Genomic DNA, 22,808 nt, shown 5'->3' with positions numbered 1-22,808 from the left:
TCTCATGCAGTGTGTGAGCATGGAACCCTGGAGAGTGAATCTGCAGGGTCTCAGGCAGTGTGTAAGCATGGTACTCTGGTCTCAGACAGTGTGTGAGTGCTCAGTGTGCATGTACCGATAGGCCAACAACCTTTGGCTCTTCAGATGTTTTGGACTACAACTCCCATCAGCACTAGCCAGCATAATCGCTGGTGAGGGATCATGGGATCCATAGTTAAGAGCAGCTAGAGAGCCGCATGTTGCAGAACCCATGCAGTGAGTGCATTTTGATTGCCAGGCACTGAATGAGCACTCAGGAGGAGTGTGCATGTAGAAAGCTGGATAGTGCGTGAGCACCCAAGGGGCTTGTGTATGTGCACATTCCAAAACAGCACGCAAGCGTTCAGGTGGTGCAGCACACACATTCTCACGCTCATAGCACTCACACACTGTCTACTGTGCGTGAACCATCTGCCCAGTGGCTTCTCCTCTTACCTCTCAGACACCCATGATGAGTTCTCCTCGTACAAGGGGTTAATGTTACTGGGCCTCCTGGGTCGGGACTAGAGAAATGAAAGAAGAAACACAACATTATACATTAGCTTTACACAAGCACAGTGCACTGTATGATGTCTCTGGGTGTGTGGTGCAGTGCCTGGTGCTGTGTGTGTTGTGCTTGCAGTCTCTGATGTCTCTGTGCCTGTAGTGCAGTGCCTGGCGCTGTGCATTCTCTTGTATTGATGCGCTTACGGTCGCTGTTGTCTCTGGGTGTGAGGTGCAAGGACAATTAGTCTCAAGTGTGCTGTCCGATAACCTCTGTAAGTGTGCAAGGTCCATCATTCCCAGGTGTGCTGTCTGATACCCTCTGTAGCTTTGCTGGGTTTATCAGTCTCAGGTGTGTGCTGTCTAACAGCTTCTAACTATGTAGGGACAATAAGTCTCAGGTGTGCTGTCTGATAACCTCTGTAAGTGTGCAAGGTCCATCAGTCCCAGGTGTGGGGTGTCTGATAACCCCTGTAAGTGTGCAAGGTCCATCAGTCACAGGTGTGGGGTGGCTGGTAACCTCTGCAAGTGTGCAAGGTCCATCAGTCCCAGGTGTGGGGTGTCTGGTAACCCCTGTAAGTGTGCAAGGTCCATCAGTCCCAGGTGTGGGGTAGCTGGTAACCTCTGCAAGTGTGGAAGGTCCATCAGTCACAGGTGTGGGGTGTCTGATAACCCCTGCAAGTGTGCAAGGTCCATCAGTCCCAGGTGTGGGGTGTCTGGTAACTCCTGTAAGTGTGCAAGGTCCATCAGTCCCAGGTGTGGGGTGGCTGGTAACCTCTGCAAGTGTGCAAGGTCCATCAGTCCCAGGTGTGGGGTGTCTGATAACCTCTGTAAGTGTGCAAGGTCCATCAGTCCCAGGTGTGGGGTGGCTGGTAACCTCTGCAAGTGTGCAAGGTCCATCAGTCCCAGGTGTGGGGTGGCTGGTAACCTCTGCACGTGTGCAAGGTCCATCAGTCTCAAGTGTGTGCTGTCTAACACATTCTAATTGTGCAATTCCCATAGGTCCCAGGTGTGTGCTGTCTGCTATCCTCTGTAAGTGTGCAAGGCCCATGTTAGGGAGAATTCTCATTTCATGGCTAATTTCCCTCACCTAGTGAGTCCCCCAGCAGCTTTGCTGGACTTCAGGAGTTTAATTTCTTTCACTTGGTAAGAGTGTGAGCTTTTCCCCCACTCTTTCCTGTGTTTTGCTATGTGTTTCTATCTGTTTTTGTGATTGTGGACTCTGAAGTACACCACTTCAGTAGCCCCCTTCTTTGTGTGTGTCACACAGCACCTTCAGTGCCGTGGCACAGGGTTGTCTTTGAGACTTCCCTCGACTCCATTTCTGAGGCGACTACTGTCCCCCAGAAAAGCGCAAAGTTACCGTTAACTTTACTTAGTCAATCTACCACAGATCCAGTACACCCCATCTTCCATGGAGTACTGGAAAGGGTTAACTCGTATCCCTTTTTATCTGTACCTCTTTGAGCTTTGTTTAGACTTGGCTGGTGGCAGTGGTATCTACCCTAACTTTTCTACCGCGATTATACTAGATAAACGTGGTATTGTTTTAGGCTATTATATTAGCCTCGAACTTAAACCCGCTTGACCAAATAGTCTTTCTTTTGGCTCCGGTTGGGTTTATTCGCCATTTCTTTTTGTTAAAGTCCTTCTTGTGTTTTACTTTGCGCGGCAAACTAGGTTCACCTTCTTTGTTCACTGTCTTTTGGCGGGCTTCTGCCCGAAGCCCTCCTCAAGGCGCCTGGGTGTCTAGGTGGGCTGAATGTGAGGGAGGGGCGTAGTCACCCCCTGCACAGGATATCCTAGGAAACCCAAGTCGCACTTTGTCATGATTGGCCAGTTTAGTTGTACGGGCTGGACAACCCCCCTGCTGAATGATTGACAGCCAGGCTGCGTGAATGGGGGTTTTTCGCATAAAAGGCAGGACTCTTGGGTTAGAAGTCAGAGAGTCACCACTGGAACAACAAGGAACCAAAGAGAAGCGGAAAGAACGACGGCTGCTGCAACTACCCCATCCCAGTGAAGCCCTGCTGCAGTCCTGAGCTATCTGCCCTTCTACGACTCAGAGAAGATCCAGTCCGGAGTCTTCTTCTCTTGAGCTTAGTGGGGATATCCAGCTCATCTTCTACAGCCAGAGGATCCTCTTCCGTGGTCGAAATCGCTGCACACTGCTGTAGTGGTCCGGATAGCCATCTGAAGAGCCTCTCCCGTTTTTAAGGAGCGCACCTTTTATTCCGTGTCGTTGCTGCCGGCCTCATCCCTGTGTGGTGCAGACCCTCTTCAGACGTCCTCCTTCTTGACGAAGCTTCAAGAATCGTGGGTCTGCGGGAAACCAACCGAAACAACTGCCAGGGCACCAGCTGTACCATTGGAACAAGGTACTGTGTTCTGTTGAGGAAGCTGGGTAAATCCCTTTTTCTTCATTTCCAAGGCTTTCCCTTGTCTTCCCTCCTTCTTATAACTTTTGCTTCCGAACATTGACAATATTGAAGTACTTTTGGCTCCGTTGAATCGGTGAACTGTTTGGCCGTGATCTTCGGCAACTGGCCCCCGGTGTCTTTCGACCCTGGCTCCGGCCCTTTGACTTTTGAACTCCTGTCTCTGAGTGTTTCTTGATTCTGTCTGCCTAACCAAAATATTGCCTGTGATTTTTGCATCCAACTCGCTCTGGGTATCTCAGGTGCTAAGTGTGTTTTTGCCCCGGTAGCATTTCATGTCAAGGATACGCGTTTGTTTAGTAGACCGAACTGTCAAAAAGTGATCGCAATCGTATTCGCAGTAACGTGTTTTTGTGCCTAACACCGGTTAATTCCAACACAGGGTACTTACCCTGAGACTTACTGTACAAAGTGAATTGTAGTATATTTAACATGTGGTTTTTATTGGTTTAATAGAAGTGTTGGGTTTATAACAAATGGTTTAAAAATAAATGTACTTATATTTTTCTACCTGAAACCTTGAGTCTGTGTTTGCTTGAGTCACAGTGATTGTGGTCCCTTTGTGTAATCTCTGCTACTGCTCATATACTCTTGAGATAAGCCTGGCTGCTCCGCCACTGCTACCACTCTGACATAGCGGTACAGGCTTGTACCAAAGGTAAAACTTGTATCACCACCTGTAGTCTTAATTGTGTGTAGTGGTCCCTAAGGGCACTGCACAGGATTCTGCCTAACAGCCCATCAGTCTTAAGTGCTCCAGCAACCTCTATGAGAGTGCAAGGTCTATCAGTCTTAGATGTGAGCTGTCTTAGAACCATTGTAATTGTGCAAGGACCATCAATCCCAGGTGTGTGATGTCTGCTACCCTCTGTGAATGTGTACGGGCTGTCACTATCCAGGTTCTGTGCTGTCTGATATCATCTGTAAGTGTGCAATGCCCAACAGTCCCAGGTGTAGTGTGCCTGATAACCTCTGTAAGCGTGCACGGCCCATCAGTCCCAGGTGTGGTGTATCTGATAACCTCTGTAAGCGTGCGCGGCCCATCAGTCCCAGGTGTGGTGTATCTGATAACCTCTGTAAGCGTGCACGGCCCATCAGTCCCAGGTGTGGTGTATCTGATAACCACTATGTGTGCAAGCATCAGTCCCAGGTGTGTGCTGTCAGATAACCTGTAAGCGTGCACGGCCCATCAGTCCCAGGTGTGGTGTATCTGATAACCTCTGTAAGTGTGCAAGCATCAGTCCCAGGTGTGTGCTGTCAGATAACCTGTAAGCGTACACGGCCCATCAGTCCCAGGTGTGGTGTGCCTGATAACCTCTGTAAGTGTGCAAGGCCCATCAGTCCCAGATGGATGTGTCAGGGCAGTCAGTCCTCAGGTGTTTGCTGTGTGAAGGTCTGCTGTGAATGCACATTGCCCCCCAGGTGTTACTCACCTGCCCAAAGTGTTGTGTTATTGGCATCCGGCTCTGTAAATTGTCGTGTGCTTTTCTGGGCTGACTGATGCCTGTGCCGACCTCGTTCCTGAGTGACCCCCCTCGCCGAAGTTGCCGATCGTCTGCAATATCCTGAACACAAACACACTATGTGGGTTTACCTATGTGAGTGCTCTAGGTCTGGCAATTATCTGATCGTCACAACTAGCACAATACAGAGAGGACTGCAGGGCTGGATGCATGGATGTAACCAAGGCCTGCGGGCAGGGGGTAGCAATGGGTTCCCCCCCAAGAAACACATGTAACCCTTCCTGACAGATCAGATGGTACACCCACAAAAGTGTAACAGATTCATGTCTTAATTAGCCCGTCTCCCAAAAGATCAAACAGCCGCCATGTTAGTACTGCACCTTCATCGGCCATTTTAGGTTGTTGCAAACGGCTGCAGTTTTAAGACGCTATAAATAGGTGCCTGTTGTGATTGACTTTCCTTCTTGGTTCCTGCATCCTGGCTGCATGAGGTGTGTATGCATGGTATGATGCCATGAATGGAATGCTAGGGGAATGATTGGAATGTTGTGTGAGTGGAATTCCACCCAGGGCAGTTGGAAGATGTCGCCTGGGTGGTGGGGAGCCAGTAGGTTCCTCTAGGTACTTCCCGACCTCCTAAATGTACCCGATGAGACCTGATGAGACCCGATGATCTATGCTACCCGAATAAAGTAACCTGAAGAATACCTGCGGCCCGCCCGTGTATCCTTTATGAGTAACCCTGGTGTAGCATAACAGCATGCCCGACACAATGCTATTCCCATGAACTATCATCCTTGAGGCTGCACCTGATTAGAGTAAACTGAAGAATACCTGCGGCCTGCCAGTGTATCCTTTATGAGTAACCCTGTTGCTGTCATAACAGCGCCCTCTCAGTGTTAGCTGTTACAAGGGTCATCGGCCTGTGCCACACCCTCAATAATAAAAGATTGTACACCAGGGTGACTCCCCGGAACTCGTGCCCGTGCCTGGGCAGGGTCCCCTTTTATTCAACAGGTGTCGTAGGTCATCACTGGACAGGGGTGACGTCTTACATCGCAGCATCCCATCCAATTATTATGAACAAAATACACATCACAGTTATAACCACTGTGCCACAGCCCCTCCTGGACACATCTCCCCATTACTCCAGTACATAGTCCCTGAGGTCTCTCTTCGGATCTCCTCTGATATCGGGCAGCAGCACCCTTGGTGCCCTAAAACCACCTCACCCTGGCCCTGTTCCCCCTGCTGATGTTAGCCTTCATTTTGAGGGGCCCGAGAGCGCACCCCTGACTAGGGAGTTGTATTAGTTTCAAGTTTCACTTGCTCATCTTCAGATCTCCCCTGGAGGCATCTGAACCAACTACAGTTCCTGGTGAGTAACTCCTGACACCGCCACCAACGCGAACATGGACCCGCGCTTGCTGGCAACCGTCCAACGATCCGTGTCGTGAAGCAGTCACAACTTGCACCTTGGGTGCCTCGTTCCCGCCAACACTGTATCTCTAACAGCAATGGGTTGTTCCTCGAGCCGTTGACGATTCGTCTCTCTGTCGTTGGCCCTTTCCTGAACTTCCTTCATCTTCAAAGGATCTGGAAGTGCAAGGCTCCTCGACACAGGCTCAGGAATGAGAGATCGCACCCTGCACCCCAGGAATGCCTCAGTAGGCGCGACACCCATCGTGGAGTGCAGTGCTGTCATGTAATCCGTGAGAAACGGCATCAAGACTTGTTCCAGTTGCTGTTCCTTGTCTACAGAATGCGGAACCTCCTTGTTCACATGCGGCCAGCATGGCATGATGCGCCAGTGGGCTATCCCATAAAACTGCAGGAACCGTGCAAAAGTCCTAGCTCTGGAACGGCGGCCCATTGTCCGATCTGAGGGATTCTTGTTTTCCATGGGCGGCAAACAGCTCTTCAAGGATCGGGATGACCACCCCTACTTCCATGGATCGATGAAGCGCATCATGTGATAGCGCAAGAACTCATCTAGGATGACCAGGAAATGCCTGGACTGCAGCACTGTGCCGAAGTCCAGGCTGAGGGCTCCCACGGTGCCATGGTTCGATCCGGAGAGACAGTGGGGGGGGGGTTCTTTGGCCACATGCATCAGCTGAGGGCATCATCCACATCGGCCTCCAGGTCTGGGAAGCCCACCTTGCAGAGACGTGCTTGTATTTTTCTGGCACCCTAGTGTCCTACATGAGCCAGGCCCAGAACCTGATCTTGCGGTTCGAGCGAGATAACCAGCTGAGCGCCGCAGGCGTTATCCTTCGTGAACTACCGAGAGCTTAACTTTCCCCTTCCAGAGTCCTTGGAGAAACAACTGTTCCTCCGGATTCCTATGTTGTGTTGCGGACCGAAACTGGTTCCACTGGCCGGATTGCAGTTGAGTTATCAGATCTTGGAGAACTGCAACTTTGCGGGTTGCTTCTGCGATGTTGGCCAGGGACCTGGATTTCAGGACAGCCGCCCTGGTGATCATGGCAATGATATGATATGATGGGTTATTTATAACGCGCTTAATACCTTGAGGTTTCCGCTACACGCGTACCCGGGGATCGAACCTGTGTTGGTCCGTGTCGTCTTGCTTCCAAGGCGAGCACGTTGCCCCTGAGCTATTCTCCTGAGACAATGAATTCCTAAATAACCTTGTCATCCACATTTGTGCACCCTTCATGTCCTGTGGGATTCTGCAGCAGGTAGTCAGCCAGGTGGTCTACTCCAGCTCTGAACAGCTGCCACAACAACTTGCAACTGCAGCAGCCAACACTCATGCCAAATGTGCAGGCGAGGTGCCAACCCCACCATGATGGGGATGAGGGCCTTGTGTTCATTCTGTCGAGTCAATGGGTGACCCTATATGTAAATGTGAAGGTGTCTGAAGTCCCATAGGACCGCCAAGGCCTCTTGGTTCAGTGGCTGTCAATGCTTTGCTGGCGCATGCAACAGGCCACCTGTCCCCTTGGCCATCAATCTGGAGAAGGACGGCACTCAGACCCACTGGAATGGCATCATGACCAGCTATGTGGTGTTTGCTGGGTCGAAATAGGCCATGGATGTGTCAGCTATGAACGCTGCCTTGGTGGTGTGAAATGCTACCTGCTCTGCTTTGCTTGACTGCCAGTCCTGGTCCTTCTTCGTGAGGATTTGCAATGGTTCCATCAGTGTGGCCAGGTTGAGGTTGAACCGGCCAGAGAAGTTCACCAGAACTTTACCATCACCAAAAAGCTTCTCACTTCAGAGGGGAAACCCAGGAGAGGGTGCAGGGGGGCAGGAGGGTCAGGCGACAGTACCCCTTTGTTAAACCCAAAGCCAAAAAAGTCTGCAGGAATCAGCATTCCGGTCTATTCATCGTCAGATCATGTTATGATATGGCATTTATAACGCGCCTATACACAAGTGTTCCAAGGCGCGACGAGGCAGGGAGGGGGGAACAGAGGGAAGACGGACAGCGATCCTACTAGGCCAGGTGTCATTCAGATCGCACAAGTGCATGGGATGGGGGATGGGGGAAGGGGGAGTGCGGGAGGAAGGGGGAAGCAACAGTGCAGTACATGGGCATAGAATAATAACAATGAGTAAAAGTAACGGCCAGCAGGTGGCAAGTGCAAAGGTAAGTGCAGACATCAGGTGTCAAGTGCTGGTAGTGGGAATGTAGGGATACAGAAACAGTCCCCAAGTGTGGCAGTTGCCAGGCAGGCAGTGCAGGTGTGTGTGTGACTGGTGGGAGGGACCTGGGCCCTAGAACAGAGGGTGGCCAGTTAACCAGTGCAGATTCAGTTTCAGCCAGGAAGTCAGCAGGGGAGAGGAGGAGAAAAGGCTGAAGCAAAGAGAAAGGTTTTGAGGTGCTTCAGGAACCGGAGATGGTTCTCCTCAAGTTTCAGGGAGGCAGGGAGGCTGTTCCAGAGGGAGGCTCCAGCCGAAGAAAGAGAACTATCACCAACTCGTAGCTTGGAGAAGCGACTGACCCTAAGGGAGTTGGAGGCGGATGAGCCAAGAGCTCGAGAGGGAAGATATTTAGGAAGAGAGAGTTGAATGTATTGAGGCCCCAGAAGGCCTTGCGGACAAAGCAGAGGGTTTTGAACTTGATCCTCGCAGCCACTGGGAGCCAGTGCAGAGATTTCAGTCCTGGAGAGATACGATCCCTGGACTTGCGGCCAAGGACAAGTCTCGCAATCCTGTTCTGGATGAGTTGCAGAGGGCAGAGAGTGGAGGCAGGCAGATTTAGAAAGAGGCTTTTGCAGTAGTCCAGCCTAGATAGAACCAGAGCTCTGGAGACAGTGAGCTTCTGGGTGAAGGAGAGGAAAGGAAGAATACCTCTGAGAAAGTGCAGCTGGTAGTGTGACTTCTTAGAGATTTGACGTCTGAGATTTGAGGAGAGAAGGAGAGTGTGGAGTCGAAGATGACCCCAAGGTTTTTAGCCTCGCAGGTAGGAGCAGGAGGAGGGCCAAGAGAGGCCAGCTAGAGAGCGACAGGAAAGGAGTTAGCAGGTGTACCGATGAGGAGAATCTCAGTCTTACTGGCATTAAGGCAGAGGTCATTGGCAGCACACCACTCCTGGATAGCAGACAGACAGTCAGTGATGAGAGACGGAGAGGAGTGTCATCCGCATAGCACTGAAAGTTTGGGCAGAGAGCAGCAATGCGGTGGGCAAGAAGTGCCAGGTAGAGGTTGAACAGCCAGGGAGAGAGGTTAAACACCTGGGGGACACCACAGGTAGAGAAAAAGATAGCAGAGAGGAAGGACCCATGTTTAACCTGGGAGGGTCGTCAGAGAAGAAAGAAGTCAGCCACGCCAGGGCCTGACCGGTGATACCGAGGTTATCACAGAGACATTTGAGCAGGATGGCATGGTTGACCGTGTCAAAGGCAGAAGAGAGATCAAGCAAGATGAGGACACGGGGTGTTAGAATCAAGGTTGGAGAGCAGGTCTTCACGGATGTTCAGGAGAGCAGTTTCCAAGCTTCTGGCAGCTCTGAAGCCAGACCGATGATCATGAAGACAACCAATAAATTCAGTGTGGAGATTAAGTTCGGAGATGGCCAGTTTTTCTAGGAGTTTGCCCAGGAAGGGAGTGATGGAGATTGGGTGATAGTTAGCCGGGCAGGAGGGGTTGGCAGAGGGTTTCTTAAGAAGAGGGTGCACAAGGGAGTGCTTCAGGGGGGATGGGAAGACACCAGTGGCGAAGGAGTGGTTGCAGAAGTCAGCCAGGGCAGGAGCCAGGGAGTCAATGTGGTCCTTGATGGTTTTGGAGGAACAGGGGTGAACCTGTGTTGATGAGACTTTCATAGATCGGACATGTCTAGAAACCTTGTCAGCAGAGAACAGGGGAAAGGCAGAAAAGGAGGGAGGAGAGGTGGCTCAGAAGTGCCAGAGGAAGAGCATGGAGTAGAGGGAGGGGGGAGAGAGGAGGAGAGAGAAGACAGGATGTCCTGAGTTTTAGAGATGAAGTGAGAAGCCAGTGCCATGCAGAGGGCCTGGGAAGGGACAGGAGAGGTAGAGACTGCGGCAGGATTGGCCAGTTCCTTGCAGATTTTAAAGAGTTCAGCCGAGTTGTATGGATGCCGCAGGGACGCAGGCTTGGATAAGAGCCCTCTTCTTGGGGAGGACAGAGAGGTGGTATTGCCTTTGGAGCAGGCGGCAGGGTAGTTTGTCAGAGGATGTACATGAAGCAGGCCATTTCCTCTCGGCCAACCTGCACTCGCGTTTGAGGGTGACGAGGTCTGAGTCGTACCAGGAGTTGCACTTGTCTTGGAGCGTGGAGAGGGCTTGTCAGGGTGAAAGTCAGCCAAAGGGGGAGGAGGGGTAAGAAAGTGGCGGAGAAAGCCTCAACTGACACGCGCTTCATGGGTCGGATGACCGAGAAGGTGGGTGGCAGTGATGGAAATGGCTTGGCCTGAGGGGTAGAGAGGGTGAGATGAGAGGAAAGGAGAAAGTGATCACTCCAGGAGAGAGGAGTGGTGAGCGGGGCAGAAAGGGGAAGGTCTGAGGAGATCAGAACATCCAGAGTGTGCCCTGCACAGTGAGTCGGGCCAAAGGGGAGAATAGAGAGTGAGAGAGAGTCGCAGAGGTCGCGAAAGAGTCCAGAGGGAGGACAGGAGGCATCCAGGCATTGGGTGATTCTTGTCAACACCGCCGCCAACCTCGACATGCAGTCCTTGTGGGACGCTGAGAAAATCAGTACATCATCGCTCATGTTAAGAACCCCGGGCAGCCCTGTCAGCACTCCCCAAATTTTGTGCTGAAACATTTCAGCCATGGAGGACACCCCGAAGCTAAGTCGCTTTAGTCCCACATGCGACGAGAAGGCCAGTATTGGAAGGACTTGGTGGTATCTAACATTGAGGTTGAGGGTCGAGAACACTTTGGCACCTTGTAGATCGGCCTTGGTGGATGGCCTCTTGTCCATGCATATTCTGACCTCTTCGGGGCACTTGGGGTTGTTGGCCACAACTATTGGTGATGCCATGATGTGGGCCCAACCATGCGCTCTATGATGTCTGCCCACTCCAGCTTAGTGAGCTCCTCTTTGATATTTTGGCGCAGGTGAATAGGGATTCTGCGGTGGCGCAGTGCCACAGGCTGCATGGCCTTGTCAATGTGCAGGTGCACTTCCAGGCTCTTGAGGCATCCCATCCTCGTTGACATTTGTTATGAGAGCCACTGGCCTGTGCCAGAGCCCTCAGTAATAATAAACTTTACACCAGGTTGAGTCTCTGGGACTTGCGCCTGTGCCTGTGTGGGCCCCCCTTTAATTCAATGGGTGACGTAAGTTGTCACCTGACAGGGGTGATGTTTTACGTTGTCACAACAGTGCAAACGGCAGCCATCTTAAGATCATGTCAGGTGCCCCCAGAGCTGCATGCATGGCACTAGGTGGGGGTATGCTGACTGCAGGGCAAGGCTGGCATTAGATGAAGGGTGCCCAGAGTACATACATGTTTTAAGCATGGATGCTCACTGCAGAAGACATAGCATTGAGTACATGATATGTTATTGTAGTAAGACATGGCGTGACGTGAGGGGGTTGGTGACGTGTACGCTCAGTGCATGCATACCTGGCAATAGGTGAATTGTACTGGCGTGTTGTTAGATGAAAGGTGCGGTATATGTAGTTCATGGTTGGCATTAGGTGCGGAGTGTGTCGCTGCACTGAGTACCTACATTAAGTGAAGGGTTTGGGGAAGGGCACACACTGCACATTAGGGTAATTGTACTGCCAATAAGGCCTGAGAACGTAGATGGCCAAATAACCTGTTCCACAGGAGGGTCTACACCCACGTTTTAGCTCACTGTACCTTTCACAGATGGGAAATACCCATTTGCATATCAGTCTTTGTCCCGCCCACATGGCCAGTCCAGCACCAAAATGCCAGGCAAACCTCCCCTGAACAGGAGTACCACCAGCAACCCCAGACACGTGCCTCGGCCTCGTCGACCTCATCAGCGAGATGAGGGTCGATGGCTGGATAATCTTGGGTAAGTTAGGGTGAAAAGAGGACTAGGAGCCCCGCTACCGAGAACGAGCACAGCCAAATAACTTGTTCTCTGGGTAGGTGCCCAATGGGGAGGGTCCGCAGCCATGTTTTCGCTCACTGTACCTTTCACAGCGGAGAAATACCCATTCGCATACCAGCCTGTACCTGCCCTTCAAGGCTGCGTTTTGCTGCACTTATTGCCTGGCATTCAGTGAAGGGTGTTGTCCCCCTTGTGAGCAGGGGCGCTGGTGTAGGAGTAAGCACTGATAAAGCAGCAGATCTGGCTTTCCTAGCGCCGTTGCTGCACCTTTTTCCCCAGGGACAAAATAAATCATATGTTCTCTTCGTCGCACGCCAGGCCTATTAGCTTTGCCAATGCTTGTTGATTGTGTGTTTCTTGTGTAATTACATTTTGGACCTAGACTGCTGTAACGTTTGTTACAGGCACCAAAACACAACTTAGTGTGCAGGGATTTTTTTTTATAAATGGTCGCAATGTGCACAGGATGGGCTCACAGGAACGCGCAGAGCGCACATCATGGCTTTCTTGGATTAAACAAGCCCTGAAAATACGCTTAATACCGGAGATCAGTTTCTAAGCGCGAGCCTAGGATTCAGATCTGTGTTGCTATGCGTTGTTTTGCTTCCAAGACACACACGTTGCCCCTGAGCTATCCTCCAGGCCGCCCTGGAGATGAATATCAGGTTTATCTCAGTGGCACCAGGGAGGTTAGGGGTCCCCTTACCCGCAATGTGGGCAACTTTGATAACTACCCATATCTCTCAAGGTTACACTTAAATTGGACATACTCTCACAGCAAGGAAGTAGTCTTACCCAAAATGCATCACACACAACTCACCTTATGCTTCAGGCGAATCCGCATCTCCTTCAGGCCCATCTTCGCCTGCCCCTTGGCCTGCAGTTAAGAAAAGGAGAGGAATTTGAGGCAGCAGAAGAGTATTCCAGTCATTGATGGTACCCCTGCCATGCAAGCAAGCATCGGCCACATTACACAGCTGTACCATTAATGGGGGCCCAGCCAGACCCCCAAGCAGGGCTCCCAGACTGATCATGGGGCGCTCAGCAGAGGAGGAACGTGAGCCCTATTCCGGACCACAAAGTTGGTCATTCAGTCTGACCATCAAACTGAGCTCACAGCACAGCCATCAACATGGGCAGCCAGTGCAGCCATCATCATGGGCACTTAGACTCACCATCACACTGGGCTCACAGCACAACCATCAACATGGGCACTTAGCCTCACCATCACACTGGGCTCACAGCACAACCATCAACATGGGCACCTAGCCTCACCATCACACTGGGCTCACAGCACAGCCATCGACGTCGGCAGTCAGTGCAGCCATCCCCATGGGCAGCCAGTACAGCCATCAACATGGGCAGCCAGCCTCACCATCACACAAGGCACCCAGCACAGCCATCAACATGGGCACTTAGCCTCACCATCACACTGGGCTCACAGCACAGCCATCAACATGGGCACCTAGCCTCACCATCACACTGGGCTCACAGCACAGCCATCGACGTCGGCAGTCAGTGCAGCCATCCCCATGGGCAGCCAGTACAGCCATCATCATGAGCACCCAGCCTCACCATCACACAAGGCACCCAGCACAGCCATCAACATGGGCACTTAGCCTCACCATCACACTGGGCTCACAGCACAACCATCGACGTCGGCAGCCAGTGCAGCCATCCCCATGGGCAGCCAGTACAGCCATCATCATGAGCACCCAGCCTCACCATCACACAAGGCACCCAGCACAGCCATCAACATGAGCACTTAGCCTCACCATCACACTGGGCTCACAGCACAACCATCAACATGGGCCCCTAGCCTGACCATCAAACTGAGCTCACAGCACAGCCATCCCCATGGGCAGCCAGTACAGCCATCAACATGGGCAGCCAGCCTCACCATCACACAAGGCACCCAGCACAGCCATCAACATGGGCACTTAGACTCACCATCACACTGGGCTCACAGCACAACCATCAACATGGGCACCTAGCCTCACCATCACACTGGGCTCACAGCACAGCCATCGACGTCGGCAGTCAGTGCAGCCATCCCCATGGGCAGCCAGTACAGCCATCATCATGAGCACCCAGCCTCACCATCACACAAGGCACCCAGCACAGCCATCAACATGGGCACTTAGCCTCACCATCACACTGGGCTCACAGCACAGCCATCAACATGGGCAGCCAGTGCAGCCATCATCATGGGCACTTAGACTCACCATCACACTGGGCTCACAGCACAACCATCAACATGGGCACCTAGCCTCACCATCACACTGGGCTCACAGCACAGCCATCGACGTCGGCAGTCAGTGCAGCCATCCCCATGGGCAGCCAGTACAGTCATCAACATGGGCAGCCAGCCTCACCATCACACAAGGCACCCAGCACAGCCATCAACATGGGCACTTAGCCTCACCATCACACTGGGCTCACAGCACAGCCATCAACATGGGCACCTAGCCTCACCATCACACTGGGCTCACAGCACAGCCATCGACGTCGGCAGTCAGTGCAGCCATCCCCATGGGCAGCCAGTACAGCCATCAACATGGGCAGCCAGCCTCACCATCACACAAGGCACCCAGCACAGCCATCAACATGGGCACTTAGCCTCACCATCACACTGGGCTCACAGCACAACCATCAACATGGGCACCTAGCCTCACCATCACACTGGGCTCACAGCACAGCCATCGACGTCGGCAGTCAGTGCAGCCATCCCCATGGGCAGCCAGTACAGCCATCAACATGGGCAGCCAGCCTCACCATCACACAAGGCACCCAGCACAGCCATCAACATGGGCACTTAGCCTCACCATCACACTGGGCTCACAGCACAGCCATCAACATGGGCACCTAGCCTCACCATCACACTGGGCTCACAGCACAGCCATCGACGTCGGCAGTCAGTGCAGCCATCCCCATGGGCAGCCAGTACAGCCATCATCATGAGCACCCAGCCTCACCATCACACAAGGCACCCAGCACAGCCATCAACATGGGCACTTAGCCTCACCATCACACTGGGCTCACAGCACAACCATCAACATGGGCACCTAGCCTCACCATCACACTGGGCTCACAGCACAGCCATCGACGTCGGCAGTCAGTGCAGCCATCCCCATGGGCAGCCAGTACAGCCATCAACATGGGCAGCCAGCCTCACCATCACACAAGGCACCCAGCACAGCCATCAACATGGGCACTTAGCCTCACCATCACACTGGGCTCACAGCACAGCCATCAACATGGGCACCTAGCCTCACCATCACACTGGGCTCACAGCACAGCCATCGACGTCGGCAGTCAGTGCAGCCATCCCCATGGGCAGCCAGTACAGCCATCATCATGAGCACCCAGCCTCACCATCACACAAGGCACCCAGCACAGCCATCAACATGGGCACTTAGCCTCACCATCACACTGGGCTCACAGCACAACCATCGACGTCGGCAGCCAGTGCAGCCATCCCCATGGGCAGCCAGTACAGCCATCATCATGAGCACCCAGCCTCACCATCACACAAGGCACCCAGCACAGCCATCAACATGGGCACTTAGCCTCACCATCACACTGGGCTCACAGCACAGCCATCGACGTCGGCAGCCAGTGCAGCCATCCCCATGGGCAGCCAGTACAGCCATCATCATGAGCACCCAGCCTCACCATCACACAAGGCACCCAGCACAGCCATCAACATGGGCACTTAGCCTCACCATCACAATGGGCTCACAGCACAGCCATCAACATGGGCACCTAGCCTCACCATCGCACTGGGCTCACAGCACAGCCATCGATGTGGGCACCCAGTGCCGCCATCAACATGGGCAGCCAGTGCAGCCATCAAACAGGGGCACCTCGCTTCACCATTAAACAGGGAACCAGCACAGCTATGAACATAGGCACCCAGCACAGCTATGAACATTGGCACCGCCCCTCACTATAGGGCACCTATAATGCTAGAGTTGTCTGCGACCTTTGACACAGTAAACCATCAAATTCTCTTTGAACGGCTACAGGAGGTAGGAAGAGTATCCAACTCAGCAATGAATTAGTTTAGGTCTTTTCTGACCAAGAGTCAACAGCGGGTGAGAATGTGGGAGTTCCTGTCGGACCTTATTTGCCTGAACTGTGGGGTTCCGCAGGGATCCTCTCGGTCTCCACTGCTGTTCAACTTGTATATTCGGCCATTACTTGAAGTCCTGAGACGCTATGGGCTGCATTTCCATTAATATGCTGATGACACCCAGATGTTCATACACATTGCCAATTTCCAGGAAGCAGTTAGAAAACTAGGGCGCTTTGCCTGGAAGAAATAGGCAGCTGGATGTCTAAGAATTATTTGCAACTCAATGCTGCCAAAACCAAACTTATTCTATTCAGACCTAAAAATCTGCTGTCAGCAGCCAAGAAGCTGCCTATTCCATCACTTTTGGGCAAGAGTCTCAAATTTGTATCCAAAATTAAAAATCTAGGTTGTATGTGGCAAGAAGACCTGGGCAGTGAAGCCCAGGTGGGAGCTAAGACTAAAGCAGTACATTTGGTCCTCCGAATGCTACGTCTAACACTCCCCTATATACCAACCAAAGATAATGCATCTGTGGAAGGAGCACTAACCAGTGCCCACCTAGACTACTGCAACAGTCAACTGTTGGGTATTCCTGCCAAACAGCTTCAGTGGCTTCAGAGGGCACAAAATGCGGCTGTTAGACTAATATTTAAGTTGAGAAAAACTGACCATGTATCGTCCTTCCGCCGGAAGTTGCATTGGCTATCAGTCGACGATCGCATCAAATTTAAGACAGCTTGTATTGTCTACACATGTATCAACTGCATCGCTCCCCTGTATCTACCACGAGACAACTGCGATCATGTGACAGACATCTCCTGACCATCCCTCACTCAGTTTTTATAGCTACAGGTGACAGAAGATTCTCCGTTTTTGGTCCCAGGTTGTGGAATTCTCTACCGCTACTGTTAAGAACTAAGAGCTCACTTCTTCAATTTCACCGGGCACTGAAGACCTTCCTTTTTAGGTAGACGGCCCCATGTCATCTGGGAGCCTGTCTCGATTTTCCTTGTCTACCTTCAGTTGTGTCATCTGCACCAATATACGCTTTATTTCATTTGATGCGCGCGCTACAAATATAAAAAATCAAAATCAAAATCAAACGCAGGTCTTCCATCAACGTGTGCACCCATCATCACCATGAAACATGTGCACCAAGCCTTACCATCAAACAGGGCACCCAATGCAGCCACCATCATGGGCACCCAGCCCAGACATCAACATGGTCAACCGACAGAGACATCAACGTGTGCACCCATCATCACCATGAAACATGTGCACCAAGCCTTACCATCAAACAGGGCACCCAATGCAGCCACCATCATGGGCGCCCAGCCCAGACATCAACATGGTCAACCGACAGAGACATCAACGTGTGCACCCATCATCACCATGAAACATGTGCACCAAGCCTTACCATCAAACAGGGCACCCAATGCAGCCACCATCATGGGCACCCAGCCCAGACATCAACATGGTCAACCGACAGAGACATCAACGTGTGCACCCATCATCACCATGAAACATGTGCACCAAGCCTTACCATCAAACAGGGCACCCAATGCAGCCACCATCATGGGCGCCCAGCCCAGACATCAACATGGTCAACCGACAGAGACATCAACGTGTGCACCCATCATCACCATGAAACATGTGCCTTACCATCAAACAGGGCACCCAATGCAGCCACCATCATGGGCACCCAGCCCAGACATCAACATGGTCAACCGACAGAGACATCAACGTGTGCACCCATCATCACCATGAAACATGTGCACCAAGCCTTACCATCAAACAGGGCACCCAATGCAGCCACCATCATGGGCGCCCAGCCCAGACATCAACATGGTCAACCGACAGAGACATCAACGTGTGCACCCATCATCACCATGAAACATGTGCCTTACCATCAAACAGGGCACCCAATGCAGCCACCATCATGGGCACCCAGCCCAGACATCAACATGGTCAACCGACAGAGACATCAACGTGTGCACCCATCATCACCATGAAACATGTGCACCAAGCCTTACCATCAAACAGGGCACCCAATGCAGCCACCATCATGGGCGCCCAGCCCAGACATCAACATGGTCAACCGACAGAGACATCAACGTGTGCACCCATCATCACCATGAAACATGTGCCTTACCATCAAACAGGGCACCCAATGCAGCCACCATCATGGGCACCCAGCCCAGACATCAACATGGTCAACCGACAGAGACATCAACGTGTGCACCCATCATCACCATGAAACATGTGCACCAAGCCTTACCATCAAACAGGGCACCCAATGCAGCCACCATCATGGGCGCCCAGCCCAGACATCAACATGGTCAACCGACAGAGACATCAACGTGTGCACCCATCATCACCATGAAACATGTGCACCAAGCCTTACCATCAAACAGGGCACCCAATGCAGCCACCATCATGGGCGCCCAGCCCAGACATCAACATGGTCAACCGACAGAGACATCAATGTGTGCACCCGGCAGATTCATCACCAACCAGGTATCCAATCAGAGATGATTAGAGCCCTCGCCCCAAACACGACCTACCAGGTCATCCTGAGTGTAATTAAGAACCCCATCCTGAATAAATATAATCAAGCGTCCGCCACTTACATGAAGCTTCAGGGCTTCCACCCCAAACAATCAGCATCCAGCGTCCAGTCTCAGTGCAAAGAATCAGAGAGACACCATAAAGAGAAACAATCAGAAACAACTCTAAATGCAAACAGCTGGACAAGGTCCTGAGCTGTACAGTACTCTGGTCCCTGGACCTTGTCTGGATGCAGGCCAATGGGGTAGAGGTGAGATTCCTAGAGGTCAATCATTAGTGATAGCCCCAGTGTTTCCTTTATGCTCTGCAGGCAGACAAAGATGTGCCATATGCCTTCTCTCTAAGGGAAGTAAGCTCTCTAGGCTGGAGAAAAACTAATGCATAGTTTCTCTCTATGCAGAGTAACCTCTACACGCTGGAGAAGATATACCATGTGTCTTCTCTCCAAGTGAAGTAAGATCTCTAGGCTGTAGAAGAAATACTGTGTGGGTTCTCTCCATGGAGACAAAGCTCTGCAGGCTGGATAAGATACAACATGTGTCTTCTCTCCAAGGGAAGTAAATTCTCTAGACTAGAGACGAAATATTGCAATGTTCCTCTCTATGGAGAGAAAGCTCTACAGGCTGGATAAGATACAACGTGTGCCTTATCTCCAAGGAAAGTAAGCTCTCTAGGCTGGAGAAAAAATAATGCATGGTTTCTCTCCAGTGAGAACAAGCTCTACATGACACGTTGGAGAAGATATAACATGTGTCGTCTCTCCAAGGGAAGTAAGCTCTCTAGGTTAGAGAATAAATAATGCATGGTTTCTCTCTATGGAGAGCAAGCTCTACAGACTGGAGAAGATATACCATGCATCTGCTCTCCAAGGGAAGCAAGCTCTCAAGGCTGGAGAAGAAATACTGCATGCTTTCTCTCTATGGAGACAAAGCTCTCCAGGCTGGATAAGATACAACATGTGTCTTCTCTCCAAGGGAAGTAAACTCTCTAGACTGGAGATGAAATATTGCAATGTTTCTCTCTATGGAGAGAAAGCTCTACAGGCTGGATACAACGTGTGTCTTCTCTCCAAGGAATGTAAGCTCTCTAGGCTGGAGAAAAAATAATGCATGGTTTCTCTCCAGTGAGAGCAAGCTCTACACGCTGGAGAAGATATACCATGTGTCGTCTCTCCAAGGGAAGTAAGCTCTCTAGGTTAGAGAAGAAATAATGCATGGTTTGCCTCTATGGAGAGAAATCTATACCGGCCGGAGAAGATACAACGTGTGTCTTCTGCTCACAGGGCTGGAGAATAAATAATGCATGCTTTTTCTCTATGGAGACAAAGCTCTACAAGCTGAGAAGATATACCATGCGTCTTCTCTCCAAAAGGAGTAAGCTCTGCAGGCTGGATAAGATACAACTTATGTCTTCTTGCCAAGGGAAGTAAGCTCACTAGGCTTGCGAAGAAATAATTCATGTTTTTTCTCCACTGAGAGACAGGCTGGAGTAGATATTTTGTGTGCCTTCTCTCCAAGGGGAGTAAGCTCTATAGCATGGATAAGATATAACATCTGCCTTGTCTCCATGAAGAGTAAGCACTACAGGCTGGAAATGATAGACTGAGTGTCTTCTCTTCAAGGGTCGTACGCTCCCTGGTCTGGAGAAGAAATAGTGCATGGTTTCTCTCTGTGGAAAGAAAGCTCTATGCGCTGGAGAAGGTATACTGCATGTTTGCTCCCTGGGCTGGAGAAGAAATAGTGCATGGTTTCTCTCTGTGGAAAGAAAGCTCTATGCGCTGGAGAAGGTATACTGCATGTTTCCTCTGCAAACGAAGTAAGTTTTCTAGACTGGAGAAGAAATAATACATGGCTGCTCTCTGTGGAGAGAGATCTACAGGCTGGAGAAGATATACGGTTTGTTTTTATCTTCAAGGGAAGTACGCTCTCTAGAATCAAGAAAAAATTATAATTTTTTCTCTCTATGGATAGAAAACTCTACAGGCTGGAGAAGATATAACATTTGTTTTATTTGCAAGGCAAGTACGCTCTCTAGGCAGGAGAAGAAATAATGCATGGTTTCTCTACACAGAGAGAAGATTCTACAGGCAGAAAAGCTATACTGTGTGTCTTCTCTAGCAGGGGAGTAAGCTCTCCAAGCTGAAGAAGAAATTATGCATGCTGTCTCTCTATGGAGAGAAAGATCTACAGGCTGGAGAAGCTATACCATTTTTTGTTTTATCTGCAAGGGAAGTAAGCTCTCTAGGCTGGAGAAGAAATAATTCATGTTTTTTCTCCACTGAGAGAGAGGCTGGAGAAGATATACTGTGTGTCTTCTCTACCAGGGGAGTATGCTCCCCAGCATGGTTGAGATATAACCATTGCCTTTTCTCCATGGAGAGTAAGCTCCACAGGATGGTGAAGCTATACAGTGTGTCTTCTCTCCAAGGGAAGTAAGCTCTCTAGAATGGAGACGTAATAATGCATGCCTTCTCTCTATGGAGAGAAAGCACTACAGGCTGGGAAGGAAGTACTCTTTCTAGGCTGGAGAAGAAATAATGCATGGGTTCTCTCCACATAGAGAAAGTTCTTCAGGCAGAAAAAGCTATACTGTATGTCTTCTCTAGCAGGGGAGTATGCTCTCCAGCATGGTTGAGATATAACCATTGCCTTTTCTCCATGGAGAGTAAGCTCCACGGGCTGGAGAAGCTATACTGTGTGTCTTCTCTCTCAGGGGAGTAAGCTCTCCAAGCTGAAGAAGAAATAATGCATGGTGTCTCTCTATGGAGGGAAAGCCCTACAGGTTGGTAATGATTAGCCATGTGTCTGCCCTCCAAGGTTTACTGGAGGGGAAGCAACAGCTGCAGGGGAGTGGGGCCCGTCAGCAGTCCTGTATTCTCTGACGGGGAGTTCTTTGGAGAGAAGGGTCTTCATTGTCTTCCTGAAGAGTAGTAGAGAGGGGCCAGGAAGGGCGTTGATGCTGTAGACCTGGTGCTCAGCAGAAGGTCATTTTGCTCATTTTCTTGTGTGTGCACTTCTCAGTCTCCAGTCTGGCAATGCCTCTGCTTCTTGTGTCTCTGTTCTCCTGCCTCCTGGGATGGTGGCTTGTTTGAGCCGCCAGGTATAAAGGTTCCTTGGTTGCCATGGCAATTTAGGAGATGTAGGGGAAGCCTATAGGATTTCCTGAGGGCGGGGATATATTTCATCTGTCCTGTCATGAGGTGGTGTGGTGTTGTGGTGTTGTGGGCTGCTCTCAGTGATGCCAAGGCAGAGGGGTAGGTGGTGCAGGTTGAAACACCTTATAGGGCAGGTTGGTGAGGTGAAGACACACAGGATGAGACGTACCATGGGGGCAAGGGAACAACATCTTCTCAGTGATGATGACCACGGTGGTGGTGCATAGAGGATTCCGGGTGTGTGCCATGGTTCAACCCTGTGCCCCCAGAATTGGAAGCATCATAGGTTCCATTCCAACACCATGCCCTGACACCACAGGCACTATTGGAAAAGAGGAATTGAGAGTTGGTCCATCAGCAGGAGATATTTATGTGTGGAGGAGGTGCCGAGTGTGCGCGGTCCATGGCCGTGGGTCACACCTCATCGCTATTGCCCAGGGGAAGCCATGACAGTTTGGGAGATTCGGACCCCAACATGGCCGCCTCACCAGGTCAAGCCGCAGCTTGAATCATATAAAGTCTATTGGGTGCACACAAGGCGAGAGGAGGGCCCACTGGCTGGCAACCAATCATAGGCAAGGACTGACACTGGGAACTGGTGTTCTGAGTGAGACCCTCCTTGCCCCAATTCTCTATGCAATCCGAGTGTAAAAGGGAAGAGCAGCACATTTGCGTGAGGAAACCGAGCCAGGAAGGCTCACCAGGATCCTGGAACTGGCCAATGGGTTGCCTCCTAGTGAAAGAACGGTCCTTGGCTGTGGGGTATCAAGTGGGTGACCTCAACCTGAAACTCCACCCCGACAGATGGGGAACGAATCAACTGTCATCTAGAGTCCAAGCAACCAACAGCTGAGAGGCCCAATGCTCCCCGACAACATCCGGGGCAGTGACTCCGACCTTGGCGACCGTATTATGAACTGCGAGTTACTTTTTGCAATTCCTTCAGGGCGGTCCCCTGAACTACACAGTGTTCTTGATAAGGACCCTTGGCCTGGGAGCCAGAGTGTCAGGACCCAAGATTGGAAACATTGGAATCGCTGGCGGTTCCGACGGTGAGCGGTC

At 51.3% G+C, this 22,808-nt stretch overlaps 1 protein-coding gene across 2 annotated transcripts in view; it reads right to left on the bottom strand.

Moving 5' to 3' along the window:
- The window catches only part of DENND1C (DENN domain containing 1C), a 652,034-nt gene that overhangs the window by 79,807 nt on the left and 549,419 nt on the right, over nt 1–22,808 (bottom strand). Inside the window, exons 19-21 of one of the 2 annotated variants that reach the window (XM_069604348.1) lie at nt 12,767–12,823; nt 4,394–4,525; nt 475–542 (exon numbers count right to left, since the gene is read on the bottom strand). In XM_069604348.1, coding sequence (XP_069460449.1) covers nt 475–542; nt 4,394–4,525; nt 12,767–12,823 — 257 coding nt within the window. The remainder of the gene's footprint in view (nt 1–474; nt 543–4,393; nt 4,526–12,766; nt 12,824–22,808) is intronic. The other variant, XM_069604349.1, reaches the window with a different exon arrangement.

This window comes from Ambystoma mexicanum, chromosome 3q (genome assembly GCF_040938575.1).
Source record: "Ambystoma mexicanum isolate Mex_15411 chromosome 3q, UKY_AmexF1_1, whole genome shotgun sequence".
Lineage (NCBI taxonomy): Eukaryota > Metazoa > Chordata > Amphibia > Caudata > Ambystomatidae > Ambystoma > Ambystoma mexicanum.
This window is presented reverse-complemented; position numbering and strand designations above follow the sequence as displayed.